Raw genomic sequence first — 16,134 nt, forward strand, 5'->3', positions numbered from 1 at the left:
TCGAGGCCTGGAGTTGCCTACCCCTGGTCTAGCATGTGCATTTCCCATCTAGTGTCCTTTTCTTCCCAGTTTCATTTCCCCTTCATTTGCTCACTCGACTGTATAAAAACACAAAATCAGACTGAGATGAGTTTGTCGTTTATTGAAACTTTCCATTGAATAAACACAGCAGGGGGAATTGGGTTGGGGATGTCTCCATAGCAACAAGTCACACACATCATCACTGTCAACACCATCGCCATGGTTACTGATGCCGGGTAGACTATTGTGACACAAGAGGACACATCACAGAGGTGGAGAAGAGGATGATGAAGAAAAAAGAGGGAGGGTAAAAAAAACAAAACAAGGAAAGAAAGAAAAGTGAATGGAGGAGAATTAAAAGCATAAAAGATGAGAGAAAGGATAAAAAGAGCCAATGAAGTGGTATGGACAGGTAATGGTCTCACACACACACAAACACACACGCGCACACACACAGGAAACAGGAAGTAGAATCACACTGATCTTCAGATACTGAACGACACGAGCAGTAAACACGTCACCATGCGGGAGGAAGATACCGACGCTAAAAACAGCTTCACTTTCAAGAAAAACAACCCAAGAAGAAGAAGAAGAGGAAGAAGCATCACTTTTTTATAGACCCAGAACTTTCCAGAAAGACTCGATTGGCTAACAGAAGACAAATTAAAATAAATGTAAAAAACAATTGCAACATTTCAAAGTAGCTCGCTGACAGAAGCATCCATCTGAAGACTTAAGCCAATAACTGAGATCAACGTGTAAGTCATGGAGGAATCTTAACTGAATTTTGTGCTCGTAATTTTCACATCGCCACCATTTAGAATGGGAAAAGTGAGTTTCCAAGTGGGGAAATTTACCCCCATCAAGGTGGAAAAACTCCAAGAAACCAGTCATCTAAAATTTTGGTCTGCCATTGAGTTGTTGATGCCACAAATGTAGACTCATAGCACAACAACTTGTATCAGGATGTAATCATCAGCTGCTGTCTGCATAGAAACCGTTTCCAGGTAAAGATATTTATCGTGTACTGGAAACAGCTGTTGCTTAAAACCTCTGATCTTTGTGAACAAAGCAAAGTCAGAGGCTTTGCAAAGTCAGTCCAAATAATTATCCCATACTTAGTCTTCCATTCATTTGTCTCTTTTTAGGCTCCCCGCCTCCAAAAGCCCACCTTCACTTTCTAATTGGTTTAAATCTGGAAGCCCTTTGAGGGGCAGTGAACTGTACTGCCTGCTCCTGATGGGCGTTTCCGTTGCATCATAGCAGTACATTGAAATCATCAGATTGGTCTTAGCCGAGTTTAGACCCAAAGTAGAAGCCAGTAGAATCAGATCTGGCTTAGTTTTAGCGGCGGTGATCGTCCAGATGGACGTTTCTGCAGCTGGAATGTAACACACAGCAGATCGAAGCTCGGCTGAGCCCATTAAACACACAAACTGTGCAAACTGTAATGACGAGGGGCCATTTTGGATCCAGTTTCCACCGGGCGTCACTGTGATGCTGTAGGCCGGACTGGGTTTTACTACGTGCTCAAATTGACATCACTTCCTGTTTGATATTTACATGCAGCGGGGAGGTGATGTTGGCAGACGCTCTGTTAGTTTGTTTAATGTGGTTCTCATTTTGGTTTAAATCTGGTTTTCATTGGATTTTTGTCAGTGTGGACCCAGTCTCAACAGCTTCACGATTGGCTGGTATGAATCTGGTTTGCTGATGTAAGGAGGCGGGGCATAAAACTTTGGGCAGGGCAGCTCAATAGGAAACAGGAAACATTTCAGTCTATATTATATATCTGTTCATAGTGATATCTATACAACACAAACATACATTCTCTCCACAGATTAATTAATATGAATAACTCTTATCAACATCGTCACTGGTTTCAGGTTTCTATTCGTCACCGATGTCTTGGTGGATTCTTCAAGTTGTGGATTTATTATCTATAACTCTCTTTTTTAGTCATTTACACATCAATTCATTATAGTGAACATCTAACCCCCCCTTTCCCCTCATCCCTCCCCCACCCCACCCATTAACTTTGCAGCCAGGAGTGTCACATTGTGGGTTGGTTGCAAGCGACCCACTGTTGGTTCACTCCGACTTGTCCTGTGAAGGAAAGACAAATGGAAAAAATCTGATTAAATAAATAAAAGCTGCTGGCTTTTTTCAAATGACCTTCATTCACCGACGAGTCTTTTTGAAAAAGCAACATTAACCTCGAGTTTAATGTCTTGCGTCAGTGACTAAAAACTAATCCCCATCCTGGAGAAACCAGAAACAAAAATACAATATTTAATCTTTAAAATTTACAGTCAAATCCCTAAAAATAGCGAGAGAAAATAAACGAGGATGACATCTTAGTCCCCCTATAGAGCCCCAAACATTTCACAACATTCCTACGCATGAATATGAAGCTTTACATTCATGATTGTTTCAATAAATACACAGCAGATGAACATAGTATTAGCTCACACATTTAAAGATGTGAAAAAACATTCTTATAGAGGTCCTTGGGTTTGGTTGGCAAAACTGCAGTTCCATTAATGGCCACTTGAGGCAGACTCCAAAAATCCCCAGAGACTGCTGTGTTAAAGTGTCCGGCTTCACATCAGTAAAATAAAAATAAAGTAAAAATCATGTTTAGAGCCTGGTACAAAGCCTGAGCATTCATTAAATATATTTTTGGATATTGTGATGGAACAGTGGAGAGCAGACAGGAAATCTAGGAGAAAAATGAGGGGGAAGATGAACAGTAAGTGGCCCTTAGGTGGATTCCACTCTGGACCTTTGTATTAGCCTTATGGTGTATGGGTTACCTACTCAACCTGGTAAACTGAACTGGGACCCTCTTGTATTTTTAACTAAACTGAGAAATATGATGGCTCGATGTGAGGGATGTGCCATCAAGAGGTTTGCTCTTCAGTTTTGGTGAGTGAAATTCTAGTGTTTTATTAGTCTGTTAATAATTGGAAGATATCTGTGTGCATGCTTTGCACCTAGCTGATGTCGTCGTACTGCAACCTCAGTTTTAAATATGGAAACTTCTGACTCCAAGAAACAGAACTTATAGGGCCCAACATACTAAAAGTGATGCTTCAAATTGAACCTTCAACTTAAACGCAGCAAGGAGGCATTCACTAAGCCTCCACAATCTCACCTTCTTCCTGTCAGCTCACATCTGGTTGGAGAAGGAGGTGGGCGCCCCCTGCTGGCCATAGCCCTGACCATACTGCGCTTCCTGGACGACAAAAAATAAAAAATAAAAAAAATACATAGGATGAATTCAGTTTTCTTGATTAATGATCACTTATTTTGTATGTAAAATGTCAGACTCAAAGACTAAAATTCAATCTACAGTCACGGGCAGCAAAGTGTTTCTGTTTTAAACAATTATCATATACATTAATTATCACATATAATGTAATTAACTGACCCATCATCTGAATAGCAGATGTTACAGATGTCTGTTCTGATCAAACAGGTCATCAGGAGATAAATTATGTTTCAACCAAAATCAAATTACCGAGTCACAAAGCTTCAGCTAAACTCTTCCCTTGAGGTTCCAGGTTTGACGTTACCAGCATCATCAGTGCGTCTGCTCACCTGGTTGTATCCCTGCTGGCTGTAGTCAGGTTGGTAGCCTCCCTGGTTGCTGGCATACGGGTCTTGCTCATAGGCTCCCTGCTGGCCGTAGGCATCGGGTGCGGCAGGCTTGCTCTCAGGAGGCGGAGCCCGCATGAAGGGAGCGATGATGCCCGTCTCCTTAAAGACGAACCAGAGGTTTCCAACCCACAGGATCAGGTTAATGAAACCAAATGCCTGCAAGAGGAGAAGCTGAGGGTTATCACGTCATTCTCTGTTACCAAATTCAGATTCTGATAGAAGTGCCAAGAGCTGCACTTCCTCCAATGGCCACTTCTGCAAAACCTAGTCAATCCCAATAGACTCCCATGTTAAAATAGCTTAGAACTTTGCAGTTGAATGCATCAGTATTTTTTTTTATATAGCACCGATTCACAACAGTCACCTCAAGGTGACCTCAAGGCAAAAACCCTACAATATTAGAAACAAACCCCAAAAGACAGACGACCTATGAGCACTTGGCCGCTTGGCAACAGCGGGAAGGAAAAACTCCCTTTTGACAGGAAGAATCCGCTGGCAGAACGATCGAGGGCTGCGACAGCTTAGGAGTGAGAAGAGGCAGGCAGGACAAAAGACAGAAATTCACCTGTTTTAGGTGAATGGGGATAACTCGGCCATTTAAAGTATATTATGGCTTTAAGTTTTGCATTATTGGAGTTGAGGCCTCACTGAGTGACTAAATATAGCAAATGCAGTCTTCAGTGCTTTAAGAGTTTCTTTCAGCTCCAAGAGGTTCCCAAATCCACCCTCATTTGATAAAGAACTGATTTTGTTTTCTTCTTTTTTTTTTAATGCCTTCTACCATCCAAAGTACAAACAATAACTGAAAATAAACTGTATTCATTAGCTTAAGTTAGCATCCTGATTAATAAAAGTAAATCATGGAGGCACCTTGAAATTTAGGGGCATAAAGTTTTTTTTTCTTCACGTATTTAGGTTACATTAACAGGGAGCAGGGTTGATGGTGAAGACGAAAAGAACAAGATCAAAATCAACATCCTGTGTCACGATCAATCATCTAAAGCAACCGACAGCGCACAAGATAGATGAAGAGGAGCAGGAGTGACAGAAGGGTAGCAGCAAGAGAGAAAGGGGAGGTTTACAAGATGGTAATGACACCTGCTATACTGTATGGTTTGGAGACAGTGGCACTGACAGCAAGACAGGAGGTCGAGCTGGGTGTGACCAAGATTAGAAAGGAGTCCATCAGAGGGACGGCTCAGGTCGAGCGGTTTGGACACAAAGTCCTAGAGGCAAAGCTGAGAGGGTTTGGGCACGTACACTGATCGACTGGATTTTTAAGATGGAGCTGCTAGGTAGGAGGAAAAGAGCTCGACCTCAGAGAAGATCTATGGTTCTAGTGAAAGAGGACATGCAGAGGGTTGATGTGACCTGAAACAAGTGAATTTAAACCCATCTTCAATAAACAGAGAGTTTGATCCAGCACAGTTTTCTTTATAATCCGGTGCTAAACGTGTCATTGTTATTTAGTTTATGTCATTTAGTTGACATTATATCTGAAATCTTGCTTCTTTGACATGTTGAAAAATTTTTTTAATCTCTCTTTAATCTTAAGCTCGAGTTGAGGACTACTGGACTTCCTTTTTTAAGACCGCTTCTTCTGTTCTAACTGCTCATGAGTTCCTCTTGAGGCGCTGTTATGAGCCAGGTCATTGTTTCCCTGTGGTACTGTCACTCACCACACCAGAGGGGGGCGTTGTTTGTACTCTGTGATGTTTGTGCTATGTAAGTTTCCAGGTGGAGGCTGACCATCGGGGGAAGATGGAATGAGGCCGGCTACAAATTGGGACCTGACTAGGCCGGCAGCCCCTCCTGCTTCCTGTTTCCAGCGAGCTGCGTGTTTGGCCCCGTGTGCTGTGTGACTGAGTTTTCCGGGATGAGAAGAGCTAGACTGCAGTGTAAACAGTGTAAAAAGACCTCTAACTGGACATGGTAGCTGTAGGGGTGGGAAGACTTTTCTTTTTAGAACCTTTTTCTCCTGTTTTGGTTAGTGAAGACAGGTAAGAGGCTTGTATTTTCTTTTGTGGTTTTATCACTATAGGTAAGTTAGTTCTGGTTTATTTCTAGTGTGTTTTGTTTGTTCTTTTGGCCATGCCCACCCTGACGCTCATTACCTGTCCAGTTAATAAAACGACTAGTCATTGTAAAGCCGTGGCTGTGTGATTGACTTCTTTGCGATCTTTTTTTGCTTTCCTCGTGTTGCACTCCGGCTCTAGGCCGGTGTGTATCAGACGCCGTCACTTTGGACATGGTCCCGAGAGTCTCTTACCTACTCTGTCATCAGGCGAGTCGTCAGGGTCACACCTTGGCTCATGTGAAAGAAGTCCAATTTCTTTTTACTCGAGTGCTTAAGACTCTCGTGCCCTGGATGACTCAGAACCTACAGACATTTCTCAGTAACATTCTGTGCTTTATAGGGGTCAGTGCTGACATTCTAGTATTGTAGTATCCATGAACTTCTCAAAGTTTCCCCGTCCTATGGCAAGAGTCAGATGTGCTCAGGCCCAGTGAAAGTCTTACCACAGAGGTGTTCAATCCAGACATAACCGGGTCGTGGACTTCACGGCAGCTGTTCTCATCCTCTTTACAGGCGGGGATCATAGTGATGACTTCATCCGGGTTGGTCGCGGTCTTTACGTCGGACAGACCTTTGGCCCAGGCTGCCGAACTCACCAGCCACATGAAGGCAAACACTCCAGTGACTCCCAGGTCCTGAAACGGCACAAAGACAGAGTGAGGGAGGTTATTCAGAGGTCAACTGGGAAGTCGGGTGGCTGTACTTACGATCAGTGGGCCCTTGTTGTTCTCCTTGTACTTTTCAAAGAAGAAGACGTAAATGCTGAGAGCCGCCGTAGAGTACAGGAAGGCGAAGACGCCGATGGTGACAAAGAATTCGGCCGAGGAGGAGTAGTCGCCAACCAGGAAAATCGGTTCTTTATTCTCAGACTTACAGGTGGGGGCATGAAAATACTCCTGGTGGAGTCTGACAGAGGAGTTTAAAGTTATTGAAGGTGAAGATAAAGTGAAAAATACAACATTTGGTTCAGACATTGGTGACCAACAAGAACTAATACACAGTTAATAACTTTAGAGCTCCGACAGTCACACCATCTGGTCAAAACACCCCTCAAAGCTTTGGACCCAGGGGTCCTGCCTGAGGAGCATTTATAAATAAAATCGAGCTGAAAGAAGTTTAAACATTTAATTTTTTATTTAATATTTTTTAGCTTCAGAGTTTATGGCGTCTGTGCGTGTTCTGACCTGAAGGGATACTCAAACTCCACTTCTATTTTCAGGTCGCTCTGCGTCCGGTTCTTGCACTCCACCGCAATCTTGAACATCCCGGAATAACTGCCACAGGTGGAGAAGGCGAAGATGGCGAAGAACTGGGGGAGGAAGAAGGAGGAGCAACAACACATCACAAGCATTACTCGCAGCAGTGGTATCCTCCTGTATGTGGCATAGCACAGCATTTTCATCTCACTCCTAAAGTTGTTCCAGGTTCTAATTTCCATTTCCTTTTAGTCTGACCAAAATCCAAAACACGATGTATTCGTGGTTTTGCACAGAGGTCACTCTGTTTGACTCAGACTAGAAAAATAAAAATCACGATTATATCACAAAGAGACTGAAGACTTATTTGCCTCCAAGAGGAGAAGCTGTGTTTTTGTAGAGAAGGTTATTTAGGTTCATTAGGACGGCTTAATTAATTTTTTATTGATAAATAAATAAATTCAGCACTTGCAGGCAGATTTTTACAATTGCTCAAATATTGCACTGACTTTAGCAACACTAAACTGTTACATGCATTTATAGACTCTCTTTAGGATGAAGAAACTGACATGACTGTGTCACCTGACCTTTGACCTGCAAACAGCATCCTCAGTAAAAACAATTTTTCATGGCCATGACCTTCCTGTGGCTAAAAATTGCTGCTATTTTTTAAAAATACATATAAATGCAGTTCTGCTGAAGCAGAGGAGGCGCTGGCTCCTGCAGGATGATGACTCATCGTCACGTCTATGTTTAGCGACTCATTGCGAAGCTTTGCATATCAGACAGGAACCGAACCAACAACCGCCTCGGCCTCACAGAGCTGTGCACACTGACTTCAGCGGCCTGATGAAAACAGGCTTCACGTTGAGTCAGCGGGAGGAACTTGGTGACGTTTTTATGTGTGATGTCACTGATTTCCCCACCTGCTACAGAACGTGGAGGAAAGTGAAACCAGGGTCATCATTAAGATGTTCGCAGCCTTGCGTGATTTACATGCAGGAAGATCCAGATTTATTTTCATCGTCTTGGATTCTGGATTCAACGATTTAAAAACTGACTTGAAGAGATTGTAACGTAGTCTGCAGTTTTTACTAGTTTTTATTTTTTTAAATTTCCAGACCCCTTATAGTCCCCAATCATGGGGCGACCACTCTACCTACTGAGCTATCCCTGCCCTGTGATTGGGGGCAGGGAAAGGGATTTTGTGATTGTTCTGCTTTTACCTGCTGATAACTAAAAACCTGACACTCAGCACACCTACTTTGAACCAGGGTAGATATGTTACTGTGCAAAAGAAAGTGCAAAAAACAAAAAAGTGTGTACATCTAAGAAGAAACAGGCTTGATACCAGACCATTGTTGGAACAAATTGTTGCCAAAAAGATCCCACTTGTGCTCCCGCTTTGCCACTAGTGTCACAACTAGAGTCCCAAAAAGTGTCCCTGCTTTTCTACAGCTGTTGCCACATCTGTAGACACCAGCTGTGATGCTCTTCTAACCAACACTCAGACACATGTGTGAGGACCAGCAGTGAGGCTCAAACAGACGAGTCTTTGATGAACCGCTGCGTCGACTGTCCCCATTTCCCTATAAATTTGCCATAAAACATCCACACAATTCTGAAAATTCACACTTGGTCCTCGCAAGGAGGCTGCATGAACCCACATCCACGTTGCCAAGTAGGGATTGGGCCGTCTGACTGTGACCATCTGCTCAGTCAGTGTGTGGGTGTGCGATATTTAATACCATACATACAGTACTGAGAGCTGAAGCTGTTACATCACTTCCCATCCAGCCTTCGGCATCTCAGTGGAATTTGTGAATAAGCCATTTCCTTGTTGTCTGAAGGTTTAGAAAAGGTTTTATGTTTTCAGACTTGTTTTATAGAGTTGATCTGACAATGTGATACAACATATATATGAAGTTAAGTCAACATGCGCCCTGTCAGCCAGTGTGTGAAGGTCAGCCTGGACTGAGATTTAACAGGGTTTCTTTTGGGACGTCCATCTAACTAAACACTCACATTTAATCTGAGGTATTGAGGCACACTGGCTGAGACCTCCCATGCTTTATTCCCCATTTCTCTTGGTGAAGCAACCAGTGATCTCCACAGACAGCACTTTCAACAGGATCTGTAATCACTGACGAAGCTATCAGTGTCCGATCTCTCCTACCTGCTAATTAAATCATTAAGACAACCGATCTATGTCTATGCTTGTTTTCAATCTTCACAGATGTCTGCACCTGAGACCCTCTGTTATCAATGTGAGATGTCGAAACTGTTACATACACCACATGAACATCACTGCTGCTAAAAATATGATCATATTATAAACAAAGAACCACGACCAGGGATTCTTTTGACGAGTCTGGTGTGAAAATGTAAATAAAAGGAGGCTAAAGAGCTTGGAAAGAAAAAGCGTCTGGACTTCTTTAAGTTGCTTGAAGACGTTTTACCTCTCATCTGAGAAGCTTCTTCAGTTTCACACCTTGGCTCAAGTGATTAGGTAGAGGATCATCAGGAGGTCCTTTTGTCCCTCTTTGAGGGGGTTGACCCTAGAACTGAAGAAGCTTCTTGGATACGAGGTGAAACGTCTTCAAGCAACTTAAAGTCCAGACGCTTTTTCTTTCCAAGCTCCTTAGACTATGATGACCTGGATGACTGAGAACCTTCACAGACATAAATAAAAGGAGACGTTTTATATGCTAAAGGTTGTTTTGAGCAGATACTTATATCAGATGATGAAATGACTCCTGAAATTTCTCTGAAAATTCATTTTAAGTTGTTTTTTTCCCCCACAGTGAACAATCCTAAATCAGATCAAACGACCAGGAGTACCGGTGCTTCTTTCTGCTACTGTAACATATTTTAAACTATGATACATCCCATGATGCTGAAGCTCACTGAGTTTTTTGTAATGAAAACTTTAATACATCTGAAAAATTCACGAGTATATCTCCTGCACCTATGAAGTTATGAGGTCCCTAAAATGTTTTTAAAAACCCTCCAGACTGAGCTGATGTACGAGGTTTTATCCACAACGAAAAACCAAAAGAAGAGCGAGTTGAGGGGGGGGGATTTCAATCTCCCTACAGCGCCCCCTGCTGTGTGGATGCTGGCAATAAAACCAGAAGGTTAGCTCGTTAATAGTAGGAGCTGAATCATACCTGCAGTTAGTGAACTTTTAGCTGCTTAAAGGCTACAAACATAGAATAAAACTGATACAGTAAGATTTTTATGTTTTATTATAAGTTTTTATTACAAGTCATGAATGCGTGCTTTAAATATTAACATTAAAGCTGATCAGCTGTTAAACTGAAGAAAATTATTCGTTCATACATGATCATGGATATGTGTGAATTGTGCTTTCATCTAAGGTGAACCATTAAACTCTGATGGTGTATGATGTTTCTGAGCTTTAAACAGGAACGTGAACTCAGCTCCGGGAGTTATACGTCCTTAAAAACTCTGGAGGATACGGTGCATCTGTGCTGTGGTTGCAGGTTTTTGTGGTGCAGCTGTTGGTCTGATGAACTCACCCATTCTAGGACCTTAATGAAGCCCAGAGGAACCTTCAGCACCCTGAACTGACCCTGGGCCACCAGCTGCAGACAGAAAGACACACACTGGTTAATTATGTTCATCCGAGCAGCCTGACGAAAGACGAGCACGCGGATCTCCTGCTGTTCAGGAGCACTTTCACTCAGGGCCAGAACATCATAAACAGCAGCATCATTTCTGCTAAATGAAACATTTGGAAGAAAACTTTTCCCCCAAAATATTTCCAAACTTTTCTGTACTTTAAAACCATCCTAGAAAAACAAAAACAAGCAAACCAACACCTACAGAGATGCTAGGTGGCAGAGAGGAGGGTCAGCGTGGTTTCATGGACTTATTTCTATTAACCATCAACGACATGTTTAGACTTTCTATCAAGAGAAACTTGGAGCTCAACTGTTGTTATCAATAATAACGATTCACTGAGAATATTGGCAACATTAAAAAACATTCCCATCATACCGAGTCAGCTGACTTAATGAATGATTCAGACTGCAGGTCTAAAATGCAGACACTGGGAGTGGAGAGGAGACCGTCGTGATAATCTCATCATGCAATGAGAGACAGAATTTATCTGTATATAACATTTTTGTATGCATGTTATTCACAACTGCACAACAAAGTTTCTTTATTGCAATAATCTGAACAGCTTTTCTTACGTTGTAGGAGACGATCTAACTGCACATGGAAACCCGCTGTTTGCTGTGTAATAGTCCTTCAGTCTTAATGATCCTTGCATGTGTTTCTGGATGTTGAAATGATTTTCTCACCACTTCATTTCAACTTTAATGAAAAAAGCTGGACTCATTTTCACTGATCGGGAGAAGATTTGTTGTGCAGGGAAATTTTAAAAATGTCAGAGAACAACTTTGTTCTGATTCCAGAGCGTTTCAGGGACGTTATTCTACACGCAGGAATGAAGAAAAACTGGCAAATGCTTTTGGATCGTTTGAAAAACATTTGGAACAATTCAACGAAGAAATCTTCAGAATTAACAGAATTGGATGTGAATGACTTAACAGATTTCAAATGATTTTTGAGACTTTGATAATTATCCAATTACTTGAGAACAAATGCATAAAATTCTTTAAACATTGCAAAAATCATGGCCAGATTATCTGAAATCATCACCTCTTTTTCTGGGAACACTTTCATGTTTCAGCTTTTTGGCAATGACTCAGTCACTGCTTTGATTATTCTTCATTTATAATGAGTTACACATGTACCTAAACATGAATTATAATGCGTTCAATCTCACAATCCTTCATTTTAAATTGAACTTTAAAATCTTCATTTCAGATTTAAATACACATCAAGCACATCTTGCAAACAGACAGCATCATGCACCGTGTTCAAACAAACAGATCCATTCTTCCTCTCAGATTTCAACCTGCTGCTCGGCTCGTGGGATATTCAACACTCGCATAAAGGTGCCAAGGATAAGGTATTAAACAGGCTTTAGGGATATTATAGTATTACATTCATTACCAAACATAACTGCAGACACACTTATGGCTCAATAAAAGAATAAAAACAAGCAAAAAGTTATTTTTGTAATCAAATACAGTTAATTTCACTTTATTCACTTATTACTTTAAAAGGTTCTGTTTAATAATCAAAGTACTTCCAGTAAATTTTTATTTTATTGTATATTGTGACTTTACATTATAAAGTACCTTGAGACACATGTGGTGAACTGGCACTACTTTATATAAAACCAAAAAAGAGATTGTAAGCTTATTTTATTAGGACTATAACACTGTCTCTGAGGTTGGTTATGACAGGCCGCCAATCTGACGCAGGGCTAATGAAAATATAATGAAGTAAAAATGAACAACAATGGAAAAACAGGAATTTATAGAATGCTTTTGCCTTCACTTTATATGCAGACATATTCCAGAAATGAAAGAGTGAAGACTGAAAGACTCAAATGTTGCAGATAACAGTTTAAAGCAGAATAAAAATGCACGAGATCCTTAACCGCAAATAGTAATTAATTAAATGCTGATATTTTAAACTGATGAACACTCAGACGGCGCTGAGGTCGACTCAGACTTCTAGGAGTTTTGCACTGGTCTGCCTGAGCGGGCTCATCTCAGGAGGAGTGATGCCAGAATCTGTTGTTAACATCCAATAAAACCAGCCAGCAGAGCTGAAATGATTGTTTACTGACTGAGACTCTGACAGTAGGAGGGAACATCGTTCAGTTGTTACCTTTCACAGTTAAACTGGAGCTTTATCGAATAAAGGTATTCCCTTTTCAGTATTTGTTTACATTCAAAAGAAGCTACAGGAACAGTCAGTAAACACATGAATCTCATGGATAACTGACTGACACGCGACTGACTGTGCGAGACGGGAATTTGCTCCGTCTCCATTGGTGGACGTGCAGTACGGGAAGCTCCACAGGGGACTGAGCCGTCTCCATTCCTGTTCACCTCGTACCTGCGACATCAGAGCTGAATAAACTGATCAGGAAGGCGGGTCTGTGATTGGCTGCAGAGTGGACACATTTATCCACACATTTAGCAGACAAACCGCCGATTTCATTTTAAAAAGTGATGCACAGCACAGTAATTTAGTCTCCATGGCAATGTGCCACTCTCCACCATGTTGTGAAGTTCTTTGCTTGGCACTTTGTGCGTTCCTGCTGAAACACCAGCACCATTTAATCGGCAGCTTTAAAATAAAATGGCTTCTCAAACTAGAGTCTGTTCGTCCCACCAGACCAGAATCCCAACCTTTTGCACACCTGCAGGTCATAAAAAAATTCCCCGACTTTGCTTCCCTTCAGGTAAAAACATTTCTTTCATTATTTTACAGATGTTCCCCATCCAACACAGACCACAGATCAGAGTTCCCAAAGGCTGTGGCACATGGGTGAGCCTCGGGACTTTGTGTCCTGCACCCACCAGTGCTACCCCTCAGCCTCCTAACAGACACAGCTACGGTAACAATTTCAAAATCCTATGTGGCCCTGCTCTCAAGTTTCACCAAGTTTTTCACCTTAAGGTCGAGGTCACCGAGACTCGAACTCGTGAATGGTTGTTAGTAAATGGGCTAATATGTTGCCTCATTCTGCATTCACAAACTTCCATGCTGCTCGCTGCCCGTCAGTGAGACGACAATGCCCCATCAGCCTTTTACAGCCGAGGGGTAAAAAGGTCACAAGCTCAGAGGAGGATAACCAGATACTGCAGCCATGCAAACTGCAGTGCCGTCATTTGACCATGTAATCAAGAGCAGAGCTGAAAATATACAAAAGATATGAAATCCATTTCCCACAAATATGAAATTTTGGACAACGTGCTTGAGTACCACCTGCACAAACAATAGTGCACTCCTTTGAGATCTAAAATAGACTGCGCAGGATCATAGCCACGGGTTTTGGACTCATTTGTAGCCATCTGGTTGCAGATGGAAAGTGTTTGCTTTCTGGGATGTGGTTAACATGGCACAAAGCTATTTTATTATATTTTTTTCAACCTCAAAACAAGATCTTTTTTGTCAAAAACAAGTGTGAAAATGGTGAACATACACATCCTTCAGCCTTTACCCTTCCTCACCTGGAGAGATTCTTCTTCTGAAGCACATCCCAGCACGCTGAAAAAAAAGACTAGAGTACTGCTAGACTGTTAAATTTAATGCACTGGGAGTATGAATGTGTTTTTAAACCACCATCATGTCAAACACACGCTGTGATGGGCCTGAAAGGTAGCTCAGCTTTACCGGCAAAAAACCCCCAAAAACAGGAGCATCAGCTAGAAATGTGTGAAACTGGACATCTGTACGGCTGCTGTGGTCTGTAATAAAAAGCATTTCTGAGCTCCTGATTTTTTATTTTGTGCATCGTGTGAATATTAAAACATTAAAGGGGACCCATTTTTTCCTCATGTCCAACGCCATATTTTTATTGTTGGACACTAGTAGAGTGACTGTGCAAGATTCACAGAGTTTACAATGGTCCTTTTATGAGAAACAATCCAGCCTTATGTGCCTCCCCTTTGACCAAAACTGAATATTTGGTTGTGCCTCTGTGCTGGCAGCCAGAGCAGACCGTATCAGGGATTTCCCCTCTTTATGATACAAACAAGCCAAGAGCAGAAAAAAAAGCCCTCACACCAAATGTTTTAGCTTCTCCTTCACAGAGATCATCACATAGGCTCAACTGGCCATATTTAATCAGAGTGTAACATTTATTCATGACAGAGTCAGGAAAACCAAATGTTTCAGTTATATTTTTACATTAAAACATAGAAATCGAGGATTTAAGAGTTTTCTGATTTTAATTGGTTCGTTTTAACCACCACAAGTCCATAAAAAATATTAAAGACGAAACGAGCAGTAACATCTGTAACACTTGTAATAATGCTGCCCCCTGGTGGTGGACATGGTTAAATTCTGCAGTGGGAAACTACAAAAACTGCGTTTAAACGGAGGGACGTAAAATTCTGGAGTTTGTTATGAAGCGTAACACAGAACACTCAGATATGACATCATTAATTAAATGCAAGCGATCAAAGAGGCCGACAGAAGTCAGCTTTGGACTGAAATCATGTTTGACACAGAGCAGCTTTCATCAGCTTTCCCGGGCTTTTTTCTCCTCTGTAGTTTAAAACAGTAAAAATAAAGCGGCGGTGAAACAACAGCTGGATAGGAAATATCGGGCTGTGATAGAAACTAACGGCGAAGCAATGCTGGCTTTTCTCTCGGTCTCCATCTTAAAAGGTAGCTGATGAAGGAGAGGAGAAGAAGGGGTGGGAGGAAGAGGAGGAGCAGCTGAATCATCTGGGTGAACCCGCTTAGACCCGGGTTAAATAACGCGGATCAGGTAGAAGGAAAACGGCGAGAGAAAAACAGATCCGGGCAGACCCGCAACATCATCAGCATCAGCATCCCGAGCAGAGAGGACGCCCTCCCCCTCCCCCCCCGGCTGCCATTTTACAAGCCCAGACACACACACACACACACACACACACACACACACACACACAGCATTTCATCACGGGCGCACGGGGCTGCTGACATTTTCATGTTTGTGCGTTTTTGTTTCGGGCCTCCTGCAGACACCGTGGCGCAGGGATGGAAACCCCAGACGGCCGCTCCTGTTTCCAAACCTCCCGCAGTCCGCCTCACATCCCCCTCCCTCCCACACACACACACACACACACAGTGGTACAAACACACAAACATATGGACCACCATGAAGAACCGAGCCCGGTCCGGAGAGCCTCTCCCCTCCGTCTCTCCATGTCCTCCTCCCGGGCATCCTCCGCCAGCTGTCGGAGCCGCCTCCTGCGGCCGACACGGAGATGCTTTACCGGGAGGCAAAATGCAAACAAATTCCGAACCGAAACACGAACACAACCCGAACCCACAGCTGATCAACCCGCAGCAGACAGGTGAAATATATATATATATATAAAAAGGCGGATGTGGAGTGTTTGTACCTGATTTACGACGTCCATCCTGCAGAGTGTCGAGAGGACCGAGAAGATCTGGGAGGGGGAAGGCGTGAGGGGGGTTGAGTGGAGGGGCCGGGACTGTGTCTGAGTCCACGACATCATTTTATTTACTATAAAAAAACAAGAACAAAGAAACATTTCAGATAAAAAA

The 16,134-nt window shown here is 42.4% G+C and overlaps 1 protein-coding gene across 1 annotated transcript; it reads right to left on the minus strand.

The window, feature by feature from the left end:
* Positions 1-122: 122 nt before the first annotated feature.
* Positions 123-16,052, minus strand: sypa (synaptophysin a). The gene is made up of 8 exons (XM_005748001.2): positions 15,969-16,052; positions 10,500-10,565; positions 6,946-7,070; positions 6,469-6,667; positions 6,205-6,396; positions 3,625-3,840; positions 3,179-3,259; positions 123-2,127 (listed from the first exon to the last, which is right to left on the minus strand). The coding sequence occupies exons 1-7, from the start codon at positions 15,984-15,986 to the stop codon at positions 3,194-3,196; spliced, it is 882 nt and encodes a 293-aa protein (XP_005748058.1). The 5' UTR covers positions 15,987-16,052; the 3' UTR covers positions 123-2,127; positions 3,179-3,193.
* Positions 16,053-16,134: the final 82 nt, after the last annotated feature.

The sequence above is a fragment of the Pundamilia nyererei genome, unplaced genomic scaffold, assembly GCF_000239375.1.
Source record: "Pundamilia nyererei isolate P.nyererei 1_Seehausen unplaced genomic scaffold, PunNye1.0 scaffold00210, whole genome shotgun sequence".
Lineage (NCBI taxonomy): Eukaryota > Metazoa > Chordata > Actinopteri > Cichliformes > Cichlidae > Pundamilia > Pundamilia nyererei.